Genomic DNA, 19,797 nt, shown 5'->3' on the forward strand with positions numbered 1-19,797 from the left:
CCAGGACCATAGAGACGGGCAAGCAGAGCAGCCCTTCCTGTGAGCCCTTCCTCTGGCAGCCAATGGGAAGGGAAGGCCATGGGGGGCGGCTGGCGGTGATTGGCTGCCCTGGGGGGGCGGGGTTATGTTTGAACGGCGTGCCGCGCGCGCGCGGCCGTTGACGCTGAAGCGATGGCGGTGAAGGCGGCCGCAGCGGCGATGGGGCCTGCGGCGGCCGCGGCGCGGACGCTGGAGCTGCCCGCAGAATGCGACCGCCGTCTGGCCCAATTCCTGCGGCAGGTGGACGAGACCGATATGGTGTGGCTGGATGAGATCTATGAGGAGGCAGTCAGGATGTTTGTCAGGTACTCGCTTCCCGCTCCCCGCTAGGCCCCGGCCCCTACCTGCCGTCCTTCGCTCTGATCCCTTCTTGATCTCCCCTTCCTCTCTAGCAACTACAGCGAGGAGCTCGAGCTGATGCCCAAGACGCCATCGCAGAAGAAACGACAGCGGAGGAAGCGGCTGTCAGCCTTGCAGGAAGAGCAGGAGCCCGGCAGGAAGCGGTGAGGGGCGGCGGGAGCGGGGATCGGGGAGCCCCGTTCGGCGCGGGCCGCGGAAAGCGGGAGCGCAGAGGGGGTCCTCGGCGCCTGGAGAAGGGAGGGAGCCCGTGGGATGCCGAATAGACCTGCTGCCGAGGGTTCATGGAAACAATACCCTCCACGGAACGTGTCCTGGCGATCCCCTCCTTTGTCCATGGGAGTTCCCCTTCCTTCGTCCCGCACGTCCCGCTGGTGTTAAAGGTCCGGTCAGACCCTGTGTCTGGAGCACTCTCAGCCGAAAAACATTGGATTTCAATGCTCATGAGAAGTGTTTTTATTGTTACCTGGTTCTGTGTCCCTGTGCCTCTGTCTACTGTCTTTCTGTTTTAAAGTCATTGCATCCCTTAATTACTGTCTGTATTAACTGCTTTATGCAGCTTTGTGTCTCCTGGGCCCATCCCAGGTGTTTTTGCTCCATGCCTGTGTATGCACAGAAGGAATGGGGGATGTTCCCAACTCCTGTTCCTATCTAACCCACTGTTCCTGTCATCAGCCTCTCTAGGAGGAGGAACAGCAGCATCAAACTGGTGCCTTCTGTGCGATCTTCTCAGCGACTCCAGAACAAAGAAAACCTGGAACTCAGCAGGGCCGAGGCCAAAGAGAACTCTCCACCACAGCGAATGACACGATCCCGGGCTGCAGCCTCTGCCAGAAGGTCCAAGGTGGTTCCTGAGACCCCACCTGCCCCGCAGACAGCAGGGAAGGATCCCTGGGTGGAAGCTGACCACGTTGGTACTGCAGTGCCTCTCCAGAGCAGCGAAGCAAAGCTGGCAGAGCTGCTCCCCACGAGCTCAGGGAATGGCTCTCCCGAGGAACATGGTGTTCCCAAATCACCGCTGGTGCCCACAGCCCCTGAGTTGGTGGTGCCCTGTACTCCTGAGGCCCGCCAGGCTGTGCCCGAGCTGCAGACAGAGAGGGCAGCCAATGTCACCATGATCCTGAGCCCAGGGGCTGGGCTGGAGGAGGGGGGTGGCTCCCCTAAGGAACACAATCAGGCTCAGGAGCCCTCCCAGCCCTTGAGGAACAGCCCGGGGACTCCGACCGGCTCCAGGCTCAGCCGCCGCTCCGTGCGCCGGAGTCTGATGGGGAAAGCGTCCCTGAGCCACAGAACCTCCCTGGCAGAGAAATACTCCCTGGCCGGCAAGAGGGAGAGCATGATCCGGACATCCATCACCAGGGCAGCGGGCAAGAAGAAGGCAGCAGCTCGGAAGAGATCCATGTCCTGTAGCTCCATGGATGGTGAGTTCGGGTGTCATGGAGAGGTTCTGCTGCTTTCTGCTGCTGAGGAAAGCAAAGTGCTGGGGCTGGGTGTTCAGTGTGGGGGCTAGACAGGCTGCAATCCCTCATGGAAGTTTTTCCTGGCTTTCTGGAGCCCCTCGTGAGCACAGAAACCTAGGTAACTGAATTTAGCCTTGTAAATCACCTGGGAGATCAGCCTCAGTGTCTCCATTCCAACGTAGCTTTAACCATTGCTGATTTGCTGGGAGAAGTTGTTAATCCTGGAATCCTAGGATGATTTGGATTGGAAGGACCTTAAAGATTGCTCAGGTCACTCCAAGCAACCTAACCTGTCCTTGGACACTTCCTGAGCTGGGGCAGCCACAGCTCCTCTGGTCAAGTGGTCTTCCCAGTTTCTGTGGGGACAGCTGGCAAAGCTGAGAAGGATTTGGGGATCCAAAAGGGGTGATGGATTCACCCGTGTTTCCTGCAAGGTGAAATTCCCACCAGCTCCCTTCTCAGCAGGATCTGGCTGCTGGTTCTAGAGTTTGTTTGAGACGGGAATTTCGAGGCTGGATTTTATAGATTAAAAGTCTCACACAGTTTTACAGTTGGTGGCAAAGGCAGATTTTGGCATGGACAGTATGATCTAAACTACTTGAATTACTAAACAAACAAGATGGACTCTTCACGAGGAACTGGAATGACAGAACAAAGGGAAATGGGTTCAAACTGAAAAAGAGGAAAATTAGATGGGATATATGGAAAGAATTCCTCTGTTTGAGGGAGGTGAGGTCCTGGCATGTGTTGCTAGAGAAGCTGTGGCTCCCTCACCCCTGGAAGTGTCCAAGGCCAGGTTGGACAGGGCTTGGAACAACCTGAGATAGTGCAAGATGTCCCTGTTCAAGACAGGGGGTGGGACTGCATGAGCTTTAAGGTCACTTCTCACCCCAGCCAGTCTGTGGTTGATTCTGTGGTTATTCATGGCAGGTTCTGGCTGTGTTGGAGCTCACTGCAGCAGAGCCATCTGGAATGGTGGCATCATTCCCACTGTAAATAAGGCTGGCTCTAACTGTTAATGTCCAGTCCGGGCCCTGCAGATAAGCCCGAGGCCAAGCCTTGCCCTATTAATACCAGCTCATGGAATATTGCCCTGAACTCATCCATAATTGAAAAGCACTTTCCTGCACAGGAGCTGCTGGCCAGTTCCTGTATTGTCACCTGGGTTTGCTCCCGTGCCCCACCCTGCCTCAGCACAGGACCAACCCCTCTGCAGTTTCTTATCCCATCAGATCCTTGGCTGCACCCCAACCTTACAGCTCAGGTGTGTTTTTTTCCTCTCCTACAGCCTCCAGCTCCATAAGTGTGCCAGAGGATGAGGAAACTGTTGTCAAAACTGGGTGAGAATACTTTCGGTTACTTATTTGTTTATCCTCACTATCCTGCTTGCAGGACTTTTTCACTGCCATTCTTGGTGTAAAATCCAAGTGGCTTCCCAGTTTCCTCAGTTTTGTTAAGCCCCTTTTGTCTTTCTTTTTTTTTCTAGGCCTCCTCCTGGACCCTCCACTCCTTCCAAGTTGGTAAGACTTTGGCAGGGATTAAAATTATTTGTGCCTGTGTGGATTTGGGAGAAAAATGTGTGGAATACACGTTATTGGGAAATTTGGGAGCTCTGGTTGTGGATTGTCAGACTTTGTAACCTGTCCCATAGCAGTGAGTGAGGAAGGCACAGAGGACCTGGCTTAGAGATACACGAGCCCATCTGAGCCTCTGTGGTTCTGGTACTCAGACTAGGGAAAGTCTTAATCACAACATTCCAGAACCAGAAAAACTAAAACCAGCCAAGTTTTCTTTGGGAAATGAGCACGTATGATCCGTGGCTTTGGGTGCAGGTGGAGGTGTTCTGTCAGAAGGGTGTTACAGTCTCGGATGCTTTCCCAGATTCTCTGACTGAAACACAGCCTTTCCTCAGTCATTTTCCTAAATCTGTTGAAATTGTTTCACTCCACCCTGAGCCTGACCTCAGGGTTGAATCTTGCTTGGCTCTTCTCTTTTGGCCTCTTGCTAGAGATGATTGTGTGAAGATTCAGTCCCCAATCTTTACAGAATAAAAAATCTTCAGGTAGTTCAGAGAAGTTTGGTTCAGCTGGTGTCATGGTTTTCACACTGTATTTTTAAAGATTTTTTTGACCTTTTGGTCAGTTCTGCAGGTAATTCAACACGTGTTCATTTGGACACACACAGAAATTTGTGAATATTATTGAGGTCAACACCTTTTGCTCCACAATCCTCACTGAGGAAGGAATCCCAGGATCATGTCAGTGCTTTGTCCAGAATAAATTTCAGTGAGCAGAGCCTGAATTAATGGAGCAGAACAGTGACCTGAAGCACTTGTGAAAACAAGGAGAGCTGTTATGATAGCTGTGCAGAAACTCAAACAAAGTCAGTTTCCCTAGGCCCTGCAGAAACAATTGGGGAGGATGAGTTCTCCATCAATCCCTTCTCTTCCCAAGGCAGCACTGTGAAGTGCTGACCAGGAGGTAATGCTGGTGCTGCTAGCAGAGAGCAATTCCAGAACCACAACCCATTATCCCAGCAGAGCGTGCCCCAGCCTAAGTGCAGAGGCAGGGAGCAGCGATGGGCATCCCATAACAAACAGATAAATCATGGAAATGAGCCATTTGCCTGCTGTCTCCAGGCTCCCCATTCGTCACTGCTCAGGGAAATGGGCATGCTGGCTCTGGCTAGAGCTCTGGCAGCACAGATTTACAGCTTGGAAAGCTCCTGGCCTTAATAGTTGATGAGCTGGTTGAGTTTAAGCAGTGCAGATGCTCATGTTAATGTCCCTGCCTCTCCTGATAATGCAACATCCAGGGCTTTGCCAAGAGGTGGTTTGGCATTCCCTGGTAACACTGCTGACTGTACTCGTGTCAGAACTGAACCAGGAATGGGCTGTTTCCATGTGTAATTGTCCTGAAACCCTTTTGCTTTTCCCATAGGATATTCAAAGCCCTCGGATGTCCCTTCGCTCCCATACAGTCAGCAAACACGGGCAGCCGCAGGAGCTGAAGAGCAGTGGTAATTCCAGAGGGTTTTGGAGCAGCACTTTGGGAAGTTATCATTTTGAGAGGCTGGCTGGGAAGCTGGAAAGATTGACTGGTTAATTTGAGAGCTCAGTTTGAAAGATTAATTAATGTTTGATGAGCAGGGATTTATTTCAGACAATTAGCAGTGAGAAAATTCTGTGCTGGAGATATTTCCATCCTGGCAAGCACATGGAGATAGATATAATGAGGCTGGAGGGTTGTGGGAGGCCCAGTTGAGCCCTGTTGCTGAAGCTGTGCAGAATCCAGACAGCTTTGGGCAGCTTTGCTTTGTCTAGAGTTTCCAGGTGGGAACGGTGCCATGTGAGCCAGGTCCTGCCGTGCCCGCTCATGCAGGTGGTTTTGCTGTTCAGTGAGCTGCTACATCCCTTCTCTGCTGTCAAAACTGTCTTGGAGGTGACTTTTCCTGCTAGAGCTCACTGTGTGACTGTTCTCTTCCAGAAAACAACTCAAATAAGAATGGGGAGACCCTGGAACCACCCCAGAGTGCCAGGTATGTCCTGGTTGGAAGTGTCTCGGGCGAGGGCTGTGGTCCTGTTCCAAACAGTGCTGGGATATTTTTCACCGACCTCAGTGTTTGTGACTGTGAAGCTTCTGCATAAAAGTTTTCCCTGCCTCCATGATTCTATGATTTAATTTTTCATTTTCTATTGCATTAGGATTTTATTTTTTTGGCTACCATGCATGCACAATCTTAGAATCACAGACTGGTTTGAGTTGGAAGGGGCATTAAAGCTCAGTTCTACCCCCTGCCCTGGGCAAGGACACCTTCAGCTATCCCAGGTTGCTCCAAGCCCTGTCCAATCTGGCCATGGACACTTCCAGGGATGGGGCAGCCACAGCTTCTCTGGGCAGCCTTTGCTGGGGCCTCACTATACTGGAACCTCTCTTAAGCCAGGATAGTTTATAGCCCTTTCCAGCCCTGTCTTGGAGGCAGGAGCAGGATTTGCCCGGTGTGATGGGCTGTGCTGTCTCACAGGAGGAAGCCGAGCTACAAGAGAGCCGTGGACGAGCGCTACGACCACCAGCAGGCAGAGGAGGGTGGGCTGTCTCCTCTCAGGAGGAAGACCCCATCCCCAGTCCTCCCAGCCAGCAAGGTGAGATCCTGGTAACCCTGGAGTGCCTCACCAAGACCTTTTTTTTTCTCACCCCCACTCACACTTTGCTGTTCCTCCCACAGGTGGTGCGCCCGTTCAAAACGTTCCTGCACACTGTGCAGAAGAACCAGCTCCTCATGACCCCGAGCTCCATGGGGAGGAACGGAGTCATAAAATCCTTCATCAGGTACAACACCCCTCTCCAGGCTGATCCCAAGGTAAGAGGAGGCTCTTCTCTAAGCCAGTACACGGTGGTTTCATAAGTGCCTAGCTTAAAGCACAGTAATGGGAGGAGCTTTGCAACCCATTTGAAACTAAGTGATTTGAAGTGGTCTGTTTAGACTTAAATAAATAAAATTGGGTTAGTCAGCTTCCTGAAGAGTTCCAGTTTGAACTCCAAGCTTTATTCCTGCATCTTTCCCCTGTGCTATTGGCAAGTAACAGAGATGAAAACAGGGAAACAGAAATCGAGTGGATAGTGAATGTTGAGTTGTATTGATAAATGAAGCATGTAGATCCCAGGTCTCCTTTCTAGGACTTCTTTCATGAGTGAGATTGAGCAAATACCTCTTAAATGCAAACTTTGGACGTTTTCCAAACCCTTGAGGCAGGAGTGAACATGAGGCTGTCCTGGATGTGGGGCCAGTCAGACAACTGCTGGTGTCCAGATCGAGTGGGCATCACTGTCACTAAGGGATCCTGTTGGGACCAGCAGTAGGATGGTCCAGCAAGGGATCTTGGCTGGCTGCAGGCAGGTACTTCTGCACTACCCCAGGGAGCTTTCCAAGCCCCTGGTTTTCCAAGCCAGGAGTAGTTTGGGAGGGGAGGGATTTGAAAGCTGGTTCTAGACAAGGGTGTAGCTTCCTGGATTCACTCAGAGCCATGCTGGTAGCCATATGCCAAGCAGGAATTGCTCATACTTCTGATACCCAACAACTCACCTGCAAAGTAGGCAGCTCTGGGGCTAGTTTTCCCTTGCAGGAAAGCTGAGATGGAGAAAGAGGAGGGCAGGATGCAGGAATTGGTATTCCTACATCTAGCAGCCTAATGGCAGCGCTTTGCAGAGCTTGCTCAGAGGCTGGCTGTGCTCCAGCAGGTCAAGGAAGGCCATTGGGAAGCAGTGAAGGATTCCAGCTTCCATCTCGCTGGGTTCCTGCTGATGTTAGTGTCAGTTCTACCAAGGAGTTAATAGGATGAGAAAAGGGTCTTGTGGCTAGGGAGTGCTTCCTCTGCTGCTGTCAGTTCGTGGAATGTTTTAGGTTTCATTCCAGTGCAGGCAGCTCCCCCTCGGGAGTTTTTCCGTGTGGGAGCTAAACATAACTAAATAGCAGCAGAGCAATAAGATATAATTGTGAGTTTCATATTAACCAGTTTAGATGCTGACAGCACCAAGCATTTACAGCACAGAGCCCAGTATAAGGGATTCTCTTGAATAATGCCCATGCTGACCTGTGGGCTTGTGCTGAGACCAGGCATGGAGTGGGTTGATGTTAACCCATTTGCTGTGGCTGTAGTGGTGGCTGGATCTTGCTCCCCTGGCTGACAGTGTGCCTAGCTGGGTCAGGAAAACGAGGAGAAAGCCCCTGTTTCTGGCTGGCACATAGAGCTGGCTGCATGCCAGAGCACGCTGGGAGCTCTCGGAGTGCTGGTGGTTCACCACCAGATTGAGCCTCACAGGAGGCCCAGGCGCCGGTGGGAGCTCAAGGTGTTTCCTGGAGCACCATCTGTCCCCACGCTCGCCGCAGGGAGCGGGAGCCGTGCCAGGCATTAGCGCTGCTTGGTGCCTCCTTTGCACCAAAAGAAAGCACGGGGCTGGCTGCCTGCAATCCCTGAGGATGCTGCCTGGGCTTCCAGAGCTGATGCTCCTGTTTCAACAGTCCAGCTTCTCCTCTTGTTCCCTGAGATTAACACCAGTGTTTTCCTTGCATTTGTCCATTCATGACCAGGTCACAGGCTGCCTGAGCTCTGCTCCAGGGTTTTCACCATCCCATATGGGATGCATCATTCCTGCCTGAAGCTCCGTGCTCTCACCTCTGGGTCCTTGCCCAAAGCAGCTGAGTTGGGAAAGAGTGCTGGCCACTGGGTACAGTGACATTTCAATTCCCCTCAGGAAAAAGAGAGGCAGAAGCTGGAGACTCTGCGGAAGAAGCAAGAAGCTGAGCAGCTGAGAAGGCAAAGGCTGGAGGAGGAGAAGAAACGGCGACTCGGAGAGGCGAAGCTGTGAGTAGACGTGGTCACGCTGCTCTTGGCACCTGTAGATTCCTGTGTCCAGGTGTTGCATCTTGCAGGAACTGTGCAAGCAGCAGAAACTCCTGTGGGCACAGGCAGTGTTTGTCCTTGAGGTATCTCTGGAATGCTGATACAAAGCATTGATTGTCCTTGCCGCCCACTGCTGCAGCTTTTTGTCTTGAGTCCCCACTTTCTGACAGAGCTTAAACATGGCTGGTGCTTAAATGAATGGGGAACTTGGGCCATTGAATTTCCTGCTGTGTCTTTTTGGCCTTGTGCTGAGCTGGGGGGAGCTCACGTGGCTGGAACACGATGATGAGCTGGGCTGTGTCCTCAGGAAGCGCGAGGAACGCCTGCGCAAGGTGCTGCAAGCCCGGGAGCGTGCAGAGGAGATGGAGAAGGAGAGGAAGAGGAGGATTGAGCAGAAGATTGCTCTGTTTGATGAGAAGACTGAGAAGGTACAGCCCCTGTACAGCTTATTTGGGACAATCAGTAGCCACTGAGGCACTTAGCACCACACAAATGTGCTCTCTGGAAAGAGGGGCACGGAGGCTGCTTGGATTCTAGAGGCTGAAGCAAAGAGTCGTTGAATAAAGAATTTTCCAGAGCCTTGGTGATCCTCAGGAAGAGCCTTTCTCTGGCTGCAGCAAATGGCAGCTGAACCTCTGTTTTTCCATAATCACCAATCTAAATGGGCTTTATTAATGCTCTAGTAGATGAGAAAAGGACTTGCAGTAGATAAAGGTGGCCTAATAGCCTCAAGGTTTTATCTGCTGCTTCTCCCAGCTGAGTAATAGCTGGATAGGGGAAAGCAAACATCCTTCCTCCAGAGCTTTCCTCAGATCCCAGACTTCCAGGCAATTTGTGCAGGGGCCTAGTGGTCATTTGTCTGCTTTAATTATCCCCAGCTGCCTGTCTGATTGCATGGCTCTGAGGTTATATTCCAATGGCTTTGTGAGACTGGATATGTAAACCCCAGGATGGGGTCAGCTCTTCCTAGGAGGATGTGAAACAAGGTCATTGCCCTAAATATGACCTTTATAAAACAGCACAGGCCCCCTTGGTTGGTGGGGGAAAAGGAGGGAGGGTTTGGCCTGTGAGGGGTCCTGCTATGCTGTCCTACCTGAGACTGGGTCTGTGTGTGCTCCAGGTGCGGGAAGAAAGGCTGGCAGAGGAGAAGATCAAGAAGAAAGTGGCTGCCAGGAAGATGGAGGAAGCTGAGGCCCGGCGCAGACAAGAGGAGGAGGCCAGGAGACAAAGAGCTCTGCAGCAGGTGTGTGTGTGTGGGCCTGCTCCGTCCCAAAGGCAGAGCTGGACAGGGGATCCGCCTGCCTTGGGCACTGGGAATTTACCCCTGAGATGTTTCCCTGCTGTGCAGTGATGGGGATTTGGGTCAAGTGAGGGGTTCCTGGTGCTGTACCCTGGAGCCTGCTCCTGTCAAGTGAGTAACTTCTACCTGGGCTTCCAGGAGGAGGAGGAGGAACGGCGGCACAGGGAGCTAATGCAAAAGAAGAAGGAAGAGGAGCAGGAGCGTGCCCGGAAGATCGCTGAGCAGAGACAGGCAGAACAGGAGCGGGAGAGACAGTTGGCTGCAGAGAGAGAACTGGAGAGGAAGAGGGAGCAGGAGCGGATCCAAGCAGAAAAGTAAGGCAAAATCCCCATTCATGTACTAAATTCTGTGCTGGGATTGAAATGCAGCCAGAGCAGAGGGCAGGAGTGGAAGATGAGCAGCAGGGAGCTGCAGTGACCTGGCAGCACAGCTCTGGACTGTTGCTGGTGCTGAGCTGCCAAGGAGAAATTCTGGGCTTAGGGATGTCAGGAGTGTGGTGGGGAGTGCCTGAAGAGCTGTAAGCAAGGGAGGGCCCTGGTGTGGTTCTGGGATTGAGGGCCTGTGCTGTGGTCCCCAGGCTCCGGGAGCAGCAGGAGAAGGCTGCCCGCCTGCAGAAGGAAGCAGCAGCTGCTAAGGAGCGGCTCCGCAGGGAGATGGAGAAGAAGGAGGTAAGTGATGGATTTTGGGAAAGGATAGAGCCACGCAGTCTGGCCTCAGCAGTTGTTACTGTTGGGATGCTGTGGGGAGCCCTGAGGAGTTACTGTTGCACTTCTCAGCAGGAAGTCAGACCTGTTTGGCATGGTTACAGTACTATGGGGAGACTTGGGCTCTAAAAATACTGTTTACTAGTCTAGAAAGCGGCACAGATCAGTAGCTCAGACTTCTGCAGATGGTCAGCTGGTTTCTGGCTTTTACAGCCCCAAGATAAAGTCAGCCCCAAGTTTTCCAAGGCGGGAGGTCCTGGCTTTGTCAGGGAAAGGCAGCTGATGCTCGGCATGGGGGTCAGTGGGTTTGTGCCCCTCTGAGGAAGCTTCACCATGTCCCAAGCACTCCTCAGCAGCACAAGGAACAGCTATAATGATGTTCTTGGATATTTTGGATATTTTGCTGGCCACAAAGATGTATGGTTGGGTTGGCAGTGTAGTCCCTAAGGGTAATCCTGTGGATGTCCCTTGGCAGCAAGAGCAGAAGAGGCAGGAGGAAGAGCAGAAAAAACTGTCAGAGGAGCAAAAGGCCAAAGAGAACGCCCGGGCACCACTCCTGGAAAGCAAAGAGGTAACTGGAGATGGGTCCTTAGGGGTGACAGCACAGTTCAGTCCCAGCACTGACCCATTCTTGCCTCAGGCAGTTCCACCCTCTGCTTTATCTGCCTTTCCAATAACACGGGAATTCTCTAAATCCTGAGCAGAGTTATCTGGGGTTGACTCCACGAATATTTCAATGATAAAGAGAATGGAAGCAGGAGGGACTGGACAGGGTTCCTGGCTGTAAGACAGCAGCTGTTGGAGCTGTCTTAAGAGCCTCTTAAATTACCAGAAGGACCTCAGGGGCGGGAAGTGCTGCAAGTTTTGCTTCGGATCAAATTTGGGAACAGCCAGAAGGTGGCAGCAGAGCCTGCGTTTGGTTTGCCCCTGGTTTGGCAGGGGAGAATCCTGCGGCTGTGCCTTCATGTCCTGAACATTGACAACAAACACGTGGCTCTTGTCTCCTTGCAATGCTCAGAATCTTAGTCTTTAAGTGCAGAAAGTGGGTGGGAGTTAATGTCACTGGACACAAAGCCATGAAGGGGATCTCTGGTGAGGAAGGACAACTGTGTCCAACTCTCCAGAGACTCATTTCCTGATTGAAAATTGAATTCGTACTGAAAATTTCCAGTTGAAAAACCTGAAATTCGCAGTTGGAGGTTTTCTCCTGCCCTTACACTTCCCACCCGTTCCACTCCCATTAGTGTGAGCTCAATTTGGCTGAGCTGGCCAGCTCTGTACAGCAATTTGCAGTTTCATATCATTAATCAAGCCCAGAAGTTGGGTTGCAGAGTGTTTAGAGCATGTGAGTCTGCTCCAGTGACATAAAACCTCCAGTTAATTTCGGCTTGACTGGAGTGGAGCTCTGTTCTATTAGACCCATTAGATTAATCTACTGCTGTGTGTTCATGCCACAGATGGCAAATTAATCAGCCTAATTAAACAAGAGAAGGCCATGCACAGCCGTTATTGGGTCACAGCTTTGGAACTTGGGCCAAACTCTCAGGTCCAAACTTGAGAACTGCCAGACTCAGGGTTTGCCATGAGGTGACAGAGCAGGGGGTGGGGACCACCTGGTCCTACTGCAGTTTGGAGCCTCATGGTGCTGCTGCATCCACCCAACACCTGTGGAATGTGTTTCCCTTCTAGAATTCCCCTGCCTGCAACTCGTACGAGATGACTCCGCAGAGCAGGAAGGAATTCAAGGTGCCTGTGACAAGCTCCAATGACTACGGGATGGACCTGAACAGCGACGACTCAACAGATGATGAGAGCCAGCCCCGCAAGCCTGTCCCTGCCTGGGCCACTGGTATGTGTGTGGGGGGATGTGTGTGTCCAGGACCCCCGGCAGACTGGGGGACCTGATGTGAGGTTTTGCCCAGTTCCTCCTGTCTGGAGGAGTGTAAAGTACTCCAGCATAGATTGACTGATTTTGTGTCCAAGACTGGACAGGAGCTTGGAGCAGCCTGGTCTAGTGGAAGATGTCCCTGCCCATGGCAGGGGGTTGGAACTTGGATGAATTTTAAAATCCCTTCCAACCCAAACCGTCCCATGATTCTCTGTGGAATGTGGAATCATGGGCTCCTCCACCACTTGAGGAATCTTGTCACAGCTTAATGGGGGACAAAAACACTGCTAAGCTGCCTCGGAGCAATGAGAGATGAGCAGAGCGGGGACACGCCGCATACAGCAGCTTACTCAGCGATCTCAATTAACAAAATTAACACAACCCTTGTCTGTTCCCACAGGGAATCAGCTCAGCCAAGCTGTGATCCGGCAGTACTACAATCCCCCTGATGTGGATGCGCTGTTTGGGGCCATCCCCAGCCCCAGGCTGGAGCACATCTTCTACAAGAGCAAGCCCCGCTACTTCAAGCGCACCAGCTCGGCCGTGTGGCACTCGCCACCCACTGTGGCGGCCAAGCCAGCCCTGGGGCTGCCCTGCAGCCTCAAAAAGCCCTGAGGTGAGCGCAGGTGTGCAGCAGGTGTGCCTTCCTGTCTCCAGGTGAGGAAGGAGTCACTCTTCAGTTTAAGTATTTAGGTTCTAGCATTGAATAAATGGCAGCTTTTCCTGGGTTCCTGCACCTCAGTTTGCGGGGCTGGTTTCTGGCAGGCCAAGCCACAAGGTGCTGCCCCGGGAAGTGCCTCTCTCTTACCCTTAGCTTGGAGCTGGCATGGACTCAGACCAGCCAGGTGAGGGGAGTCACCTGAAGCTGTGGGATTCCCCCTCTCTGTCAACGCAGACCTGGCAGTTGTACATTTGTGCTGCCCTCGAGGTCAGTGACAGCCAGGGACCACTGCACGAGGGCACAGTCCGGCCTGCTCCACTGCCCTTCTCAGGAACGTGTTCCCAGGTGTGCTCTTCATCTCCTGCAATCCCGAAGGGATTCATGGCTCTGTTTCCCACCTGGGTGGTGGTGTCTATCAGCTGGGCACAGCTGATGTTGGCACAGCTCGGGTGGGAACACAACGAGGATCTCAGTGACATTCCATCAGCTGTGGAGAGATGTGACCAAGGTGTGACCATGTCCCCAAGGGACGCGCAAGTGTGTGAGCCAGCTCTAGGCCTCAATAGGAGAAACTCTGCAAGTGTTGTGGCAGACTTTTTTTGTTTCTCAGTGGAATTCCGTCTGTGAGGCCAGATGGGATTGAGAGGATGTTTTAACCTTAATCCCTCTTGTTCACCTTTGGCTGTGGCTCAGCATCAGCTCATTGTCTCTCGGCCTGTTTAGCACTTCCTGTTCAGTGAGCCACTTTTAACCGGAGTCTGGCCAGCCCAATTTCATTGAACCAAAAATTCCAGCTCAGCCTTCCCATTCCAGGAGCCTATGGTGGTTTAGTCATTCCTTCTGCACCCAGCCCAGCCCTGTAAAACTCCTGTAGATATTATGCTTTGTATGAGGGGACATGACCCTGTCTGTGTGTCTGTAGCCAATGCACTGTTTGCCAGCAAATATTTTTGAAAAGATGTGGGTTTTGTATTTAAATACACTGGTGTCTGTATTCTGGGGCTGCTCTGTATGTGCAGATCTGTATCTGTGGAGTGTCTGTGCTTTTGGGGTTGCTCTGTAGATCCAGGTCTGGCTATTGGTGTCTGTACCCATGGAGTGCCTGCGTTTCCATGGCTGTCCTGTGCTTCCAGCTCTGTATTCATGCGACCGCGATTTCTTGTACAAAAGCTTCTGAGCTGGCCAAACATTGTTGGATAAAGTGAGTTTAATCATCTCTGGGCTCCTCGCAGCATTTTGTTACAGAAATTGAGGGTTTGTGCCGATTCCTTGAGGCAGGAATGTCCTGTCTGGGGAGAACTTCTGATCTCCAGTGGAAAATTTGGGGTTCCCCCAGCACTTTGTAGCACGAATGGAGGCTTTTGGTGCCTGTTTTAAGGTTTGGGGCCTTTGTGGCTGTGGGTCTATTGGGGACATTGCTCAGTGCCCAGCCCTTGTCCCTGTGCTGCCAGCCCGGCTGCAGGACCAGCTCCCACCTCCCAGGCACAAAGACACAACACTCAGTTCAACTCACACATAATTTATTAGTGACAATGGGGCTATCTCCAGGCAAAAAGGGATGTCACCACGGTGGGGGGGAATGACACTCTCCCTGGGTTGGGGAAGGGGGGGGGTTTGAACAATGTGGTGTAACCCAGTGTGGGGACAAGGTTGGGAAGGACGCACAAAGCATCCTCATGTATGTGTGGGGACTCACAGGGTCCAGGTTTGTCCCCAGAGATGTAATAGGCCCCAGGTGTGGCACGTCCCTGTCCTTCACCCTACCCACGCTCGCAGATGAGCTCGACGACGCTGTGCTCCATGGGGACGGGGTCAAGGCAGCGGTGGGCGGCGCTGGCGGCCACCTCATCCAGCAGCCCCTGCACCACGCGCTCGTCGGAGGCGAAGCGCCACAGGTAGAGCTGCAGGTAGTGCCCGTCCACCTGCACCTGCTGCAGCCCGAAGCGCCCCAGCGTGCGCAGCCGCACACACTCCAGCAGCGTCTTCAGGCTGATCTTGATGATCCCCGTCAGCACCGACACCTGCGCCAGGGGACAGTGGGGACACGTGGCACACGGGCACAGGGATGGTGTCCACACATGGGGGATGTGGGGGCCTTTGTCCTGGCTGCCATTCCCCAGGAACTCCTCAGGAGTATCTGGCACAAGGACACCCTTGGCCTGGTTGCTACACAGATCCCCCTCCTCTCACCAGAGTCCTAGGGGACACTGAGGACACTCTTGTCCTGGTCATCAGTTCCCAAGCACCCCCTAAATTCTGACACCAGGGACATCTTGCGATGGGAAGGTGGGCAGTTTGGGCCCTCTAGGGATGTTTAGGGACATGGTAGTGTCCCCATGACCTCACCTTGTTGAACTCAACAGGGCTGAAGATGTCGATGCGCTCAGAGAAAAGCTTCTGGATGTTGCTGAGCAAGTGGGTGTCCATGGGGGCACTGAGGACATGGACACAGGGACAGTCAGGGACTTGACAGGGCCAGGGATGTGGGGACAGGGACACAGGGAGCATTAGGGGCCATGGAGAGGGTTCAGAGGATGCAGGGATGGTTTGCGGACAGAAAAGTAGGGCAATGTGAGGATGGTCTTAGGACACAGAGGGACGAGACAACTGAGGGACAAAAGGACCAGGGGATTCCGGGACAGTTGTAAGGAACACTGGGATTGTTGGGACAGTCTGTGGATATGGGGATAGCTAAGGGCTGTCAAGATAGTGGAAGGGCATTGAAACAGTCTGGGATCATGAAGAGGGTGACAGGGATGATGCAGTGGATATTCAAGGAGTCACAGGTGGCCCGGGGAGTGGCAGGGTGGCCCAGGCAGTGACGCAGGGATGCCAGGGTGACCCAACCAGTGACACAGAGCGCCCAGGGGTGCCTGGGTGGCCCAGGCAGTGACACAGGGATGTCAGGGCTGACCTGGGGGTGTAGCTGGGGGCATAGCGGCCAGGTGCCCGAGAGCTGCTGTAGACAGAGAAGGCGCGCCGGCTGGAATCGCTGCTCTGTGCCCGCCTCACCCCCTCCTCGAAGAGCTGCCCCACCTGTGGGTGGCACCACAACCTCAGCACCCAAAACCCCCTCCTGGGACCCCCCAAACCATCCAGCATCCCTCTCACACACCCTTCCAGGATCCCCAAAGGGCCACACAGGGATCTTGGGCAAACCCCCTAGACCCCTCTAGGGCTGTCCAACCCCTCAGCCCTGGTGTCAGCCCGACCTGGACATCGATGGCGGTGATGTCCTCCACCACGCGCTTCATGACGGCGCGCACGTTGCGGGGCTCGACGGTGCCCAGCCAGTCGCGCGTCTCGACGCTCTTGCGCAGCATCTGCGCCACGGCCGCGCCCTGCACCTGCACGTAGTGGTCCAGCAGCCGCTGCGCCGCCGCCCGCGCCTCCGCACACAGCGCCGGCCCCGGCGTCACCGCCGGCCCCGAGTCCTGTGGGACATATACAGGTAGGATCAGCCCCACACCTCCTCTGCAGCACTGGGAATGCAAGGGGCATGGGGATATGTGGAGATGCCTCCTCTCCCTGTGGCTCTACATCTGATGTCCTGGGGGTACAGGGACATTGGGGACAGGTGGGACACACTGCCCCTCTTCCACGTCCTTGGGGCTTCAGGGACTCTTGAGGCCATGCAGAACCCCCCTGAACATCCCTCGGGGCCATTTAGAGGCTCACCTGGGGTGGAAACTGCTCATCGGTGAGGGTGAGGATGTAGCTGATGGTCGAGTTCTCATAGTCCAGGCAGAGACGGGCGAGGAGCAGCAGCAGGGCTGGGGGGGCGGCAGGAGCTCCCCGCTCAGCCGGGCCATCAGCAAAGCCACGGGCGGTGCGGCACAGCCAACGCACAAAGGCCACCACCAGCCCCTCACGCACTGCTGTCACACAGAACTCCCCCTGTGCCACAAATAGAGGGGTGGGGTCACACCCCCAAACCCTCCAAACTGCCCCGTATGGCCTCCAAACCACCCTGTGTGATGTGCCACCCACAGACTGCTCCAGTGACCCCCAAAGTGCCGCACCCCACAATGCCCCACCTTGAAGTAGGGCAGGCTGGCGAAGGCGACGTCCCTGGCAGTGAAGAGCTGCACATAGGCCAGCACGGCCTTGAGCTGGCCCAGCACAGAGGCAGCGAGTGTGGCCAGAAGGTCGGGCAGGCCAGGCCCCTCTTTGCCGGGGGGCCGAGGGGCAGCCAGCGCCTGGCGCACATCACCCAGGCAGCCCAGGAAGAAGGTCTGCAGGGCTCGCAGGTAGCGATCCACACGCTCGCGGGCGGCCCGGGCCACCAGCTCGGCGGCAGCGTCGGCGCCCGCGGGCAGCAGCTCCAGCAGCGCGCGCAGCCGGCGGTGGAAGCGGTCGAGGGCCCGCACCAGCAGGGACGTGTCGCCCAGGCCGCGCTCCAGCGCCAGCCGCCGCTCCAGCAGCGCGAAGTAGCGGGTGGCCAGCGCGGCGGCAAAGGGCTCCAGGCGCTCCGTGTCCCCGCCGAACAGCGCGCGGTACGAGCCGGCCAGCTGGCACAGCGTGCCCACGAAGGCCGAGCTGCCGCGGTCCACGAAGTCCAGGATGTCAGAGGCGGGTGGGGGCGGCGTGGTGGCCGTGCCCGAGGGATCGGCCGCGGGCAGCTCGGCCTCCAGCGCCGCCAGCTCGGCCTCAAGGCGCGCACCCGCCTGGCTCAGGAACTCCTCGCTCAGCTCCTCAGCCGGCTCCTCCAGCTGCAGCAGCATCTCCACACACTCGGTGAGTTCCTTGGGGTCCAGCGTCTCCTCCCTGGTGGTCGGGAGGGCCCGGATTAACAGTGGCATGGCAGAAAAGAGAGAATAAGCAACAGAAGTCATCAGCAGGCTGCAGAGTGAGCACCCCCAAAGTGCATTTCCCAGCGCAGCCATCAGCAGGCCCCAGGGTGAACGCACCGGAGGCGTGTGCGGAGGCGCTGGGCCAGCTCGGCCATGATGGCGTGGCTCTCGTCCTCGATGGCGCGGAAGGAGGGCAGGTGGCGGTAGTGGCGCAGCACCGCACGGGCGCGGGCGTGGCAGCGCAGGGCCCGCGCCGGTTCCGTCCCCGCCCAGCGCCGCAGCCGCCCCGGCACCTCCACCAGCGCCTGCAGCTTCCGCAGCAGCGCCTGCACCCCTGGGTTGGGGACACGGGGTCAGGGTTGGGGACACAAATGGAGCAGGATGAGACATGGGGGTGGGACCGTCTGTTGGATCTGCCCCCCATGGGGGACACCCACCCCCTAGATATGCCCCTCTACTCCACATCCCAATAAATCTCCCTGGATCTGTCCCCTGGATGGACCTGCTCCATACCAGCCAGCTGGGCCCCGCGGCGGTGCCGGTCCTGCAGCGCGGCGCTGACGCGGGCGCTCGAGGCGCTGATGGCCGCCATGTTGGCCGCCAGGTCATCCATCTCCGCCTCCATGTGCCGGAAATCCACCTTCATCTTCCGGATGGTGTCTGGGGAATGCGAGTCAAGTGCCAAGTCCCTCAACTGCCCAGGACCCTCCTGGCCCGCCCAGGATTAACACACCACAACCCTAACCCCCTAGAGAAGGCTGGATACTGAAGTGGCTGTCATTGGTCTCCAGAGTGAACCACCATGTCCCCCAGGGCAGCTTCCCACTGCTGCAAGAGTGAACACCCCCAAATCCCCGTTTCCCATTGCTGCCATCAGTAGATTTCAGAGTGAACACCCCCAAATCTCCACTTCCCATCACTGCCATCAGTAGGCTAAGAGTGAACATCCCCAAATCCCATGCTACTATCATCAGTAGATTTCAGAGTGAGCATCCCCAAATCCCCATTACCCATTGCTGCAATCAGTAGGCTCCAGAAGGAACAGCTCACCGGTGGCAGAGATGAATTTGTTGTAGTTCTCGTAGAGCAGGGTCTGCATGTCACTGTCCAGGGCACGGATCTCCCGGCCCAGTGCGGCCTCCCGGGCCAGGAGCTGCCCCAGGGGACACTCGCTGCGCACCTGGGGGAACAACGGATGCACATGTGGCCCTGGTTCCCTCCAGTGCCCCCTCTGGAGCCCCCTAATTGAGATTATCAACTGCCCTCCATAACTAGTCCAGGAGCCTCAGGTGCCCTCCAGGATCCCTAACTGTCCCCCCCTGGATTCCTCCCGAGATATGGAAGTGTTTCTCATGAGCCTCCCCCTGGCCTCAAGGATCTCCCCCGCGCAGTGCTAACTGCCCCCGATCCAACTGCTCCAGAGCACCTCAGTACCATTTCCATAGGGAATCAGCGTCCATAGGGAAGCATATCCATAAGGTCCCCGAAGAGGCCCTTTCTGGGATCCCCACAGGATCCCCTGCGGTCCTCCCTCGCCAGTGTCAGGGTCACCCACTGAGATCCCTCATGACGTGGCCCCGCGGGGACCTCCCGGAGCCCATCGGAGTCCCGGAGCCCTCGCCAAGGTGGGGGTGCCCGCGGGAGGGGTCTCCTTGGTCACCTTGGTCATGAACACCTCCGGGTCGAAGTGGGGCCCGTTGATGTCGGTGGGGTCCGGTGCCGCCTCGGCGGCCTCGGCAGTGGACGGGCCATAGTAGCGCTGGAGGGGCCCGTGGGGACGCCGCCATCCACCGCCCCCGGTGCTCCCGCCAGTGGCCTCGGGGCTGCCCGCGGCCCCGCTCCCGGCCCCGTTCCCCGCTGTCACCGCCGCCATCGCGCTGCCACTTCCGCCCCAGCCGCCACTTCCGGCCTCTCCTTTACGCCAGTTCCGGTGAGACGCCCGGTTGCCAAGGCGACGGGGAAGCAGAGCCGGACATGGCGTGGCCCAGGTACCGGGGCCTGGGGTGGCCACGAGGGGGACGGAGCTGCAGCGGCCTATGTCCTGCTGCGTCCCGGGGACAAGGACCCCAGTGAGGACGCAGACATGGGTGGAGACACCGACACTCGAGCCGTCAGCGGCCGCTGGCACCCCCAACCCTGGCTCCGTGTCTTCCACTGTTCCTTCTCACCACGGATCACCTGTCCCCAGGCCTCCC

At 55.6% G+C, this 19,797-nt stretch overlaps 2 protein-coding genes across 3 annotated transcripts; one reads left to right on the top strand and one right to left on the bottom strand.

The window, feature by feature from the left end:
* Positions 1-161: 161 nt before the first annotated feature.
* Positions 162-14,025, top strand: INCENP (inner centromere protein). Of its 2 annotated transcripts, none has more exons than XM_088175717.1 (17): positions 162-344; positions 432-542; positions 1,072-1,817; positions 3,145-3,196; positions 3,343-3,376; positions 4,796-4,874; positions 5,342-5,393; positions 5,880-5,997; positions 6,081-6,215; positions 8,108-8,217; positions 8,564-8,684; positions 9,377-9,499; positions 9,695-9,870; positions 10,134-10,224; positions 10,736-10,831; positions 11,950-12,109; positions 12,549-14,025. In XM_088175717.1, the coding sequence occupies exons 1-17, from the start codon at positions 172-174 to the stop codon at positions 12,761-12,763; spliced, it is 2,592 nt and encodes an 863-aa protein (XP_088031843.1). In that variant the 5' UTR covers positions 162-171; the 3' UTR covers positions 12,764-14,025. The 2 variants fall into 2 exon arrangements, with proteins under 2 accessions (XP_088031843.1, XP_088031844.1); XM_088175718.1 differs by having other exon boundaries at positions 10,739-10,831.
* Positions 14,026-14,312: 287 nt separating this feature from the next.
* On the bottom strand, positions 14,313-19,504 carry VPS51 (VPS51 subunit of GARP complex). The gene is made up of 10 exons (XM_014878669.2): positions 19,263-19,504; positions 18,653-18,782; positions 18,116-18,262; positions 17,720-17,936; positions 16,847-17,576; positions 16,488-16,706; positions 16,022-16,243; positions 15,724-15,845; positions 15,156-15,243; positions 14,313-14,830 (listed from the first exon to the last, which is right to left on the bottom strand). The coding sequence occupies exons 1-10, from the start codon at positions 19,473-19,475 to the stop codon at positions 14,570-14,572; spliced, it is 2,349 nt and encodes a 782-aa protein (XP_014734155.1). The 5' UTR covers positions 19,476-19,504; the 3' UTR covers positions 14,313-14,569.
* Between the last annotated feature and the right edge of the window lie 293 nt (positions 19,505-19,797).

Source organism: Sturnus vulgaris, chromosome 18, assembly GCF_052056855.1.
Source record: "Sturnus vulgaris isolate bStuVul1 chromosome 18, bStuVul1.hap1, whole genome shotgun sequence".
Taxonomy (NCBI): Eukaryota; Metazoa; Chordata; class Aves; order Passeriformes; family Sturnidae; genus Sturnus; species Sturnus vulgaris.

What these genes read in the sequence shown, in the direction of transcription:
- INCENP (XM_088175717.1), top strand. Translation starts at nt 172, where the DNA reads ATGGCGGTGAAGGCGGCCGCAGCGGCGATGGGGCCTGCGGCGGCCGCG. An exon ending in CTCTCCAGGCTGATCCCAAG is followed by an intron (nt 6,216 to 8,107) that starts GTAAGAGGAGGC and finishes AATTCCCCTCAG; the next exon opens with GAAAAAGAGAGGCAGAAGCT. An exon ending in GAGCGGATCCAAGCAGAAAA is followed by an intron (nt 9,871 to 10,133) that starts GTAAGGCAAAAT and finishes TGTGGTCCCCAG; the next exon opens with GCTCCGGGAGCAGCAGGAGA.
- VPS51 (XM_014878669.2), bottom strand. Translation starts at nt 19,475, where the DNA reads ATGGCGGCGGTGACAGCGGGGAACGGGGCCGGGAGCGGGGCCGCGGGC. An exon ending in CAAATTCATCTCTGCCACCG is followed by an intron (nt 18,263 to 18,652) that starts GTGAGCTGTTCC and finishes CGCATTCCCCAG; the next exon opens with ACACCATCCGGAAGATGAAG. An exon ending in TCACCGCCATCGATGTCCAG is followed by an intron (nt 15,846 to 16,021) that starts GTCGGGCTGACA and finishes TGCCACCCACAG; the next exon opens with GTGGGGCAGCTCTTCGAGGA.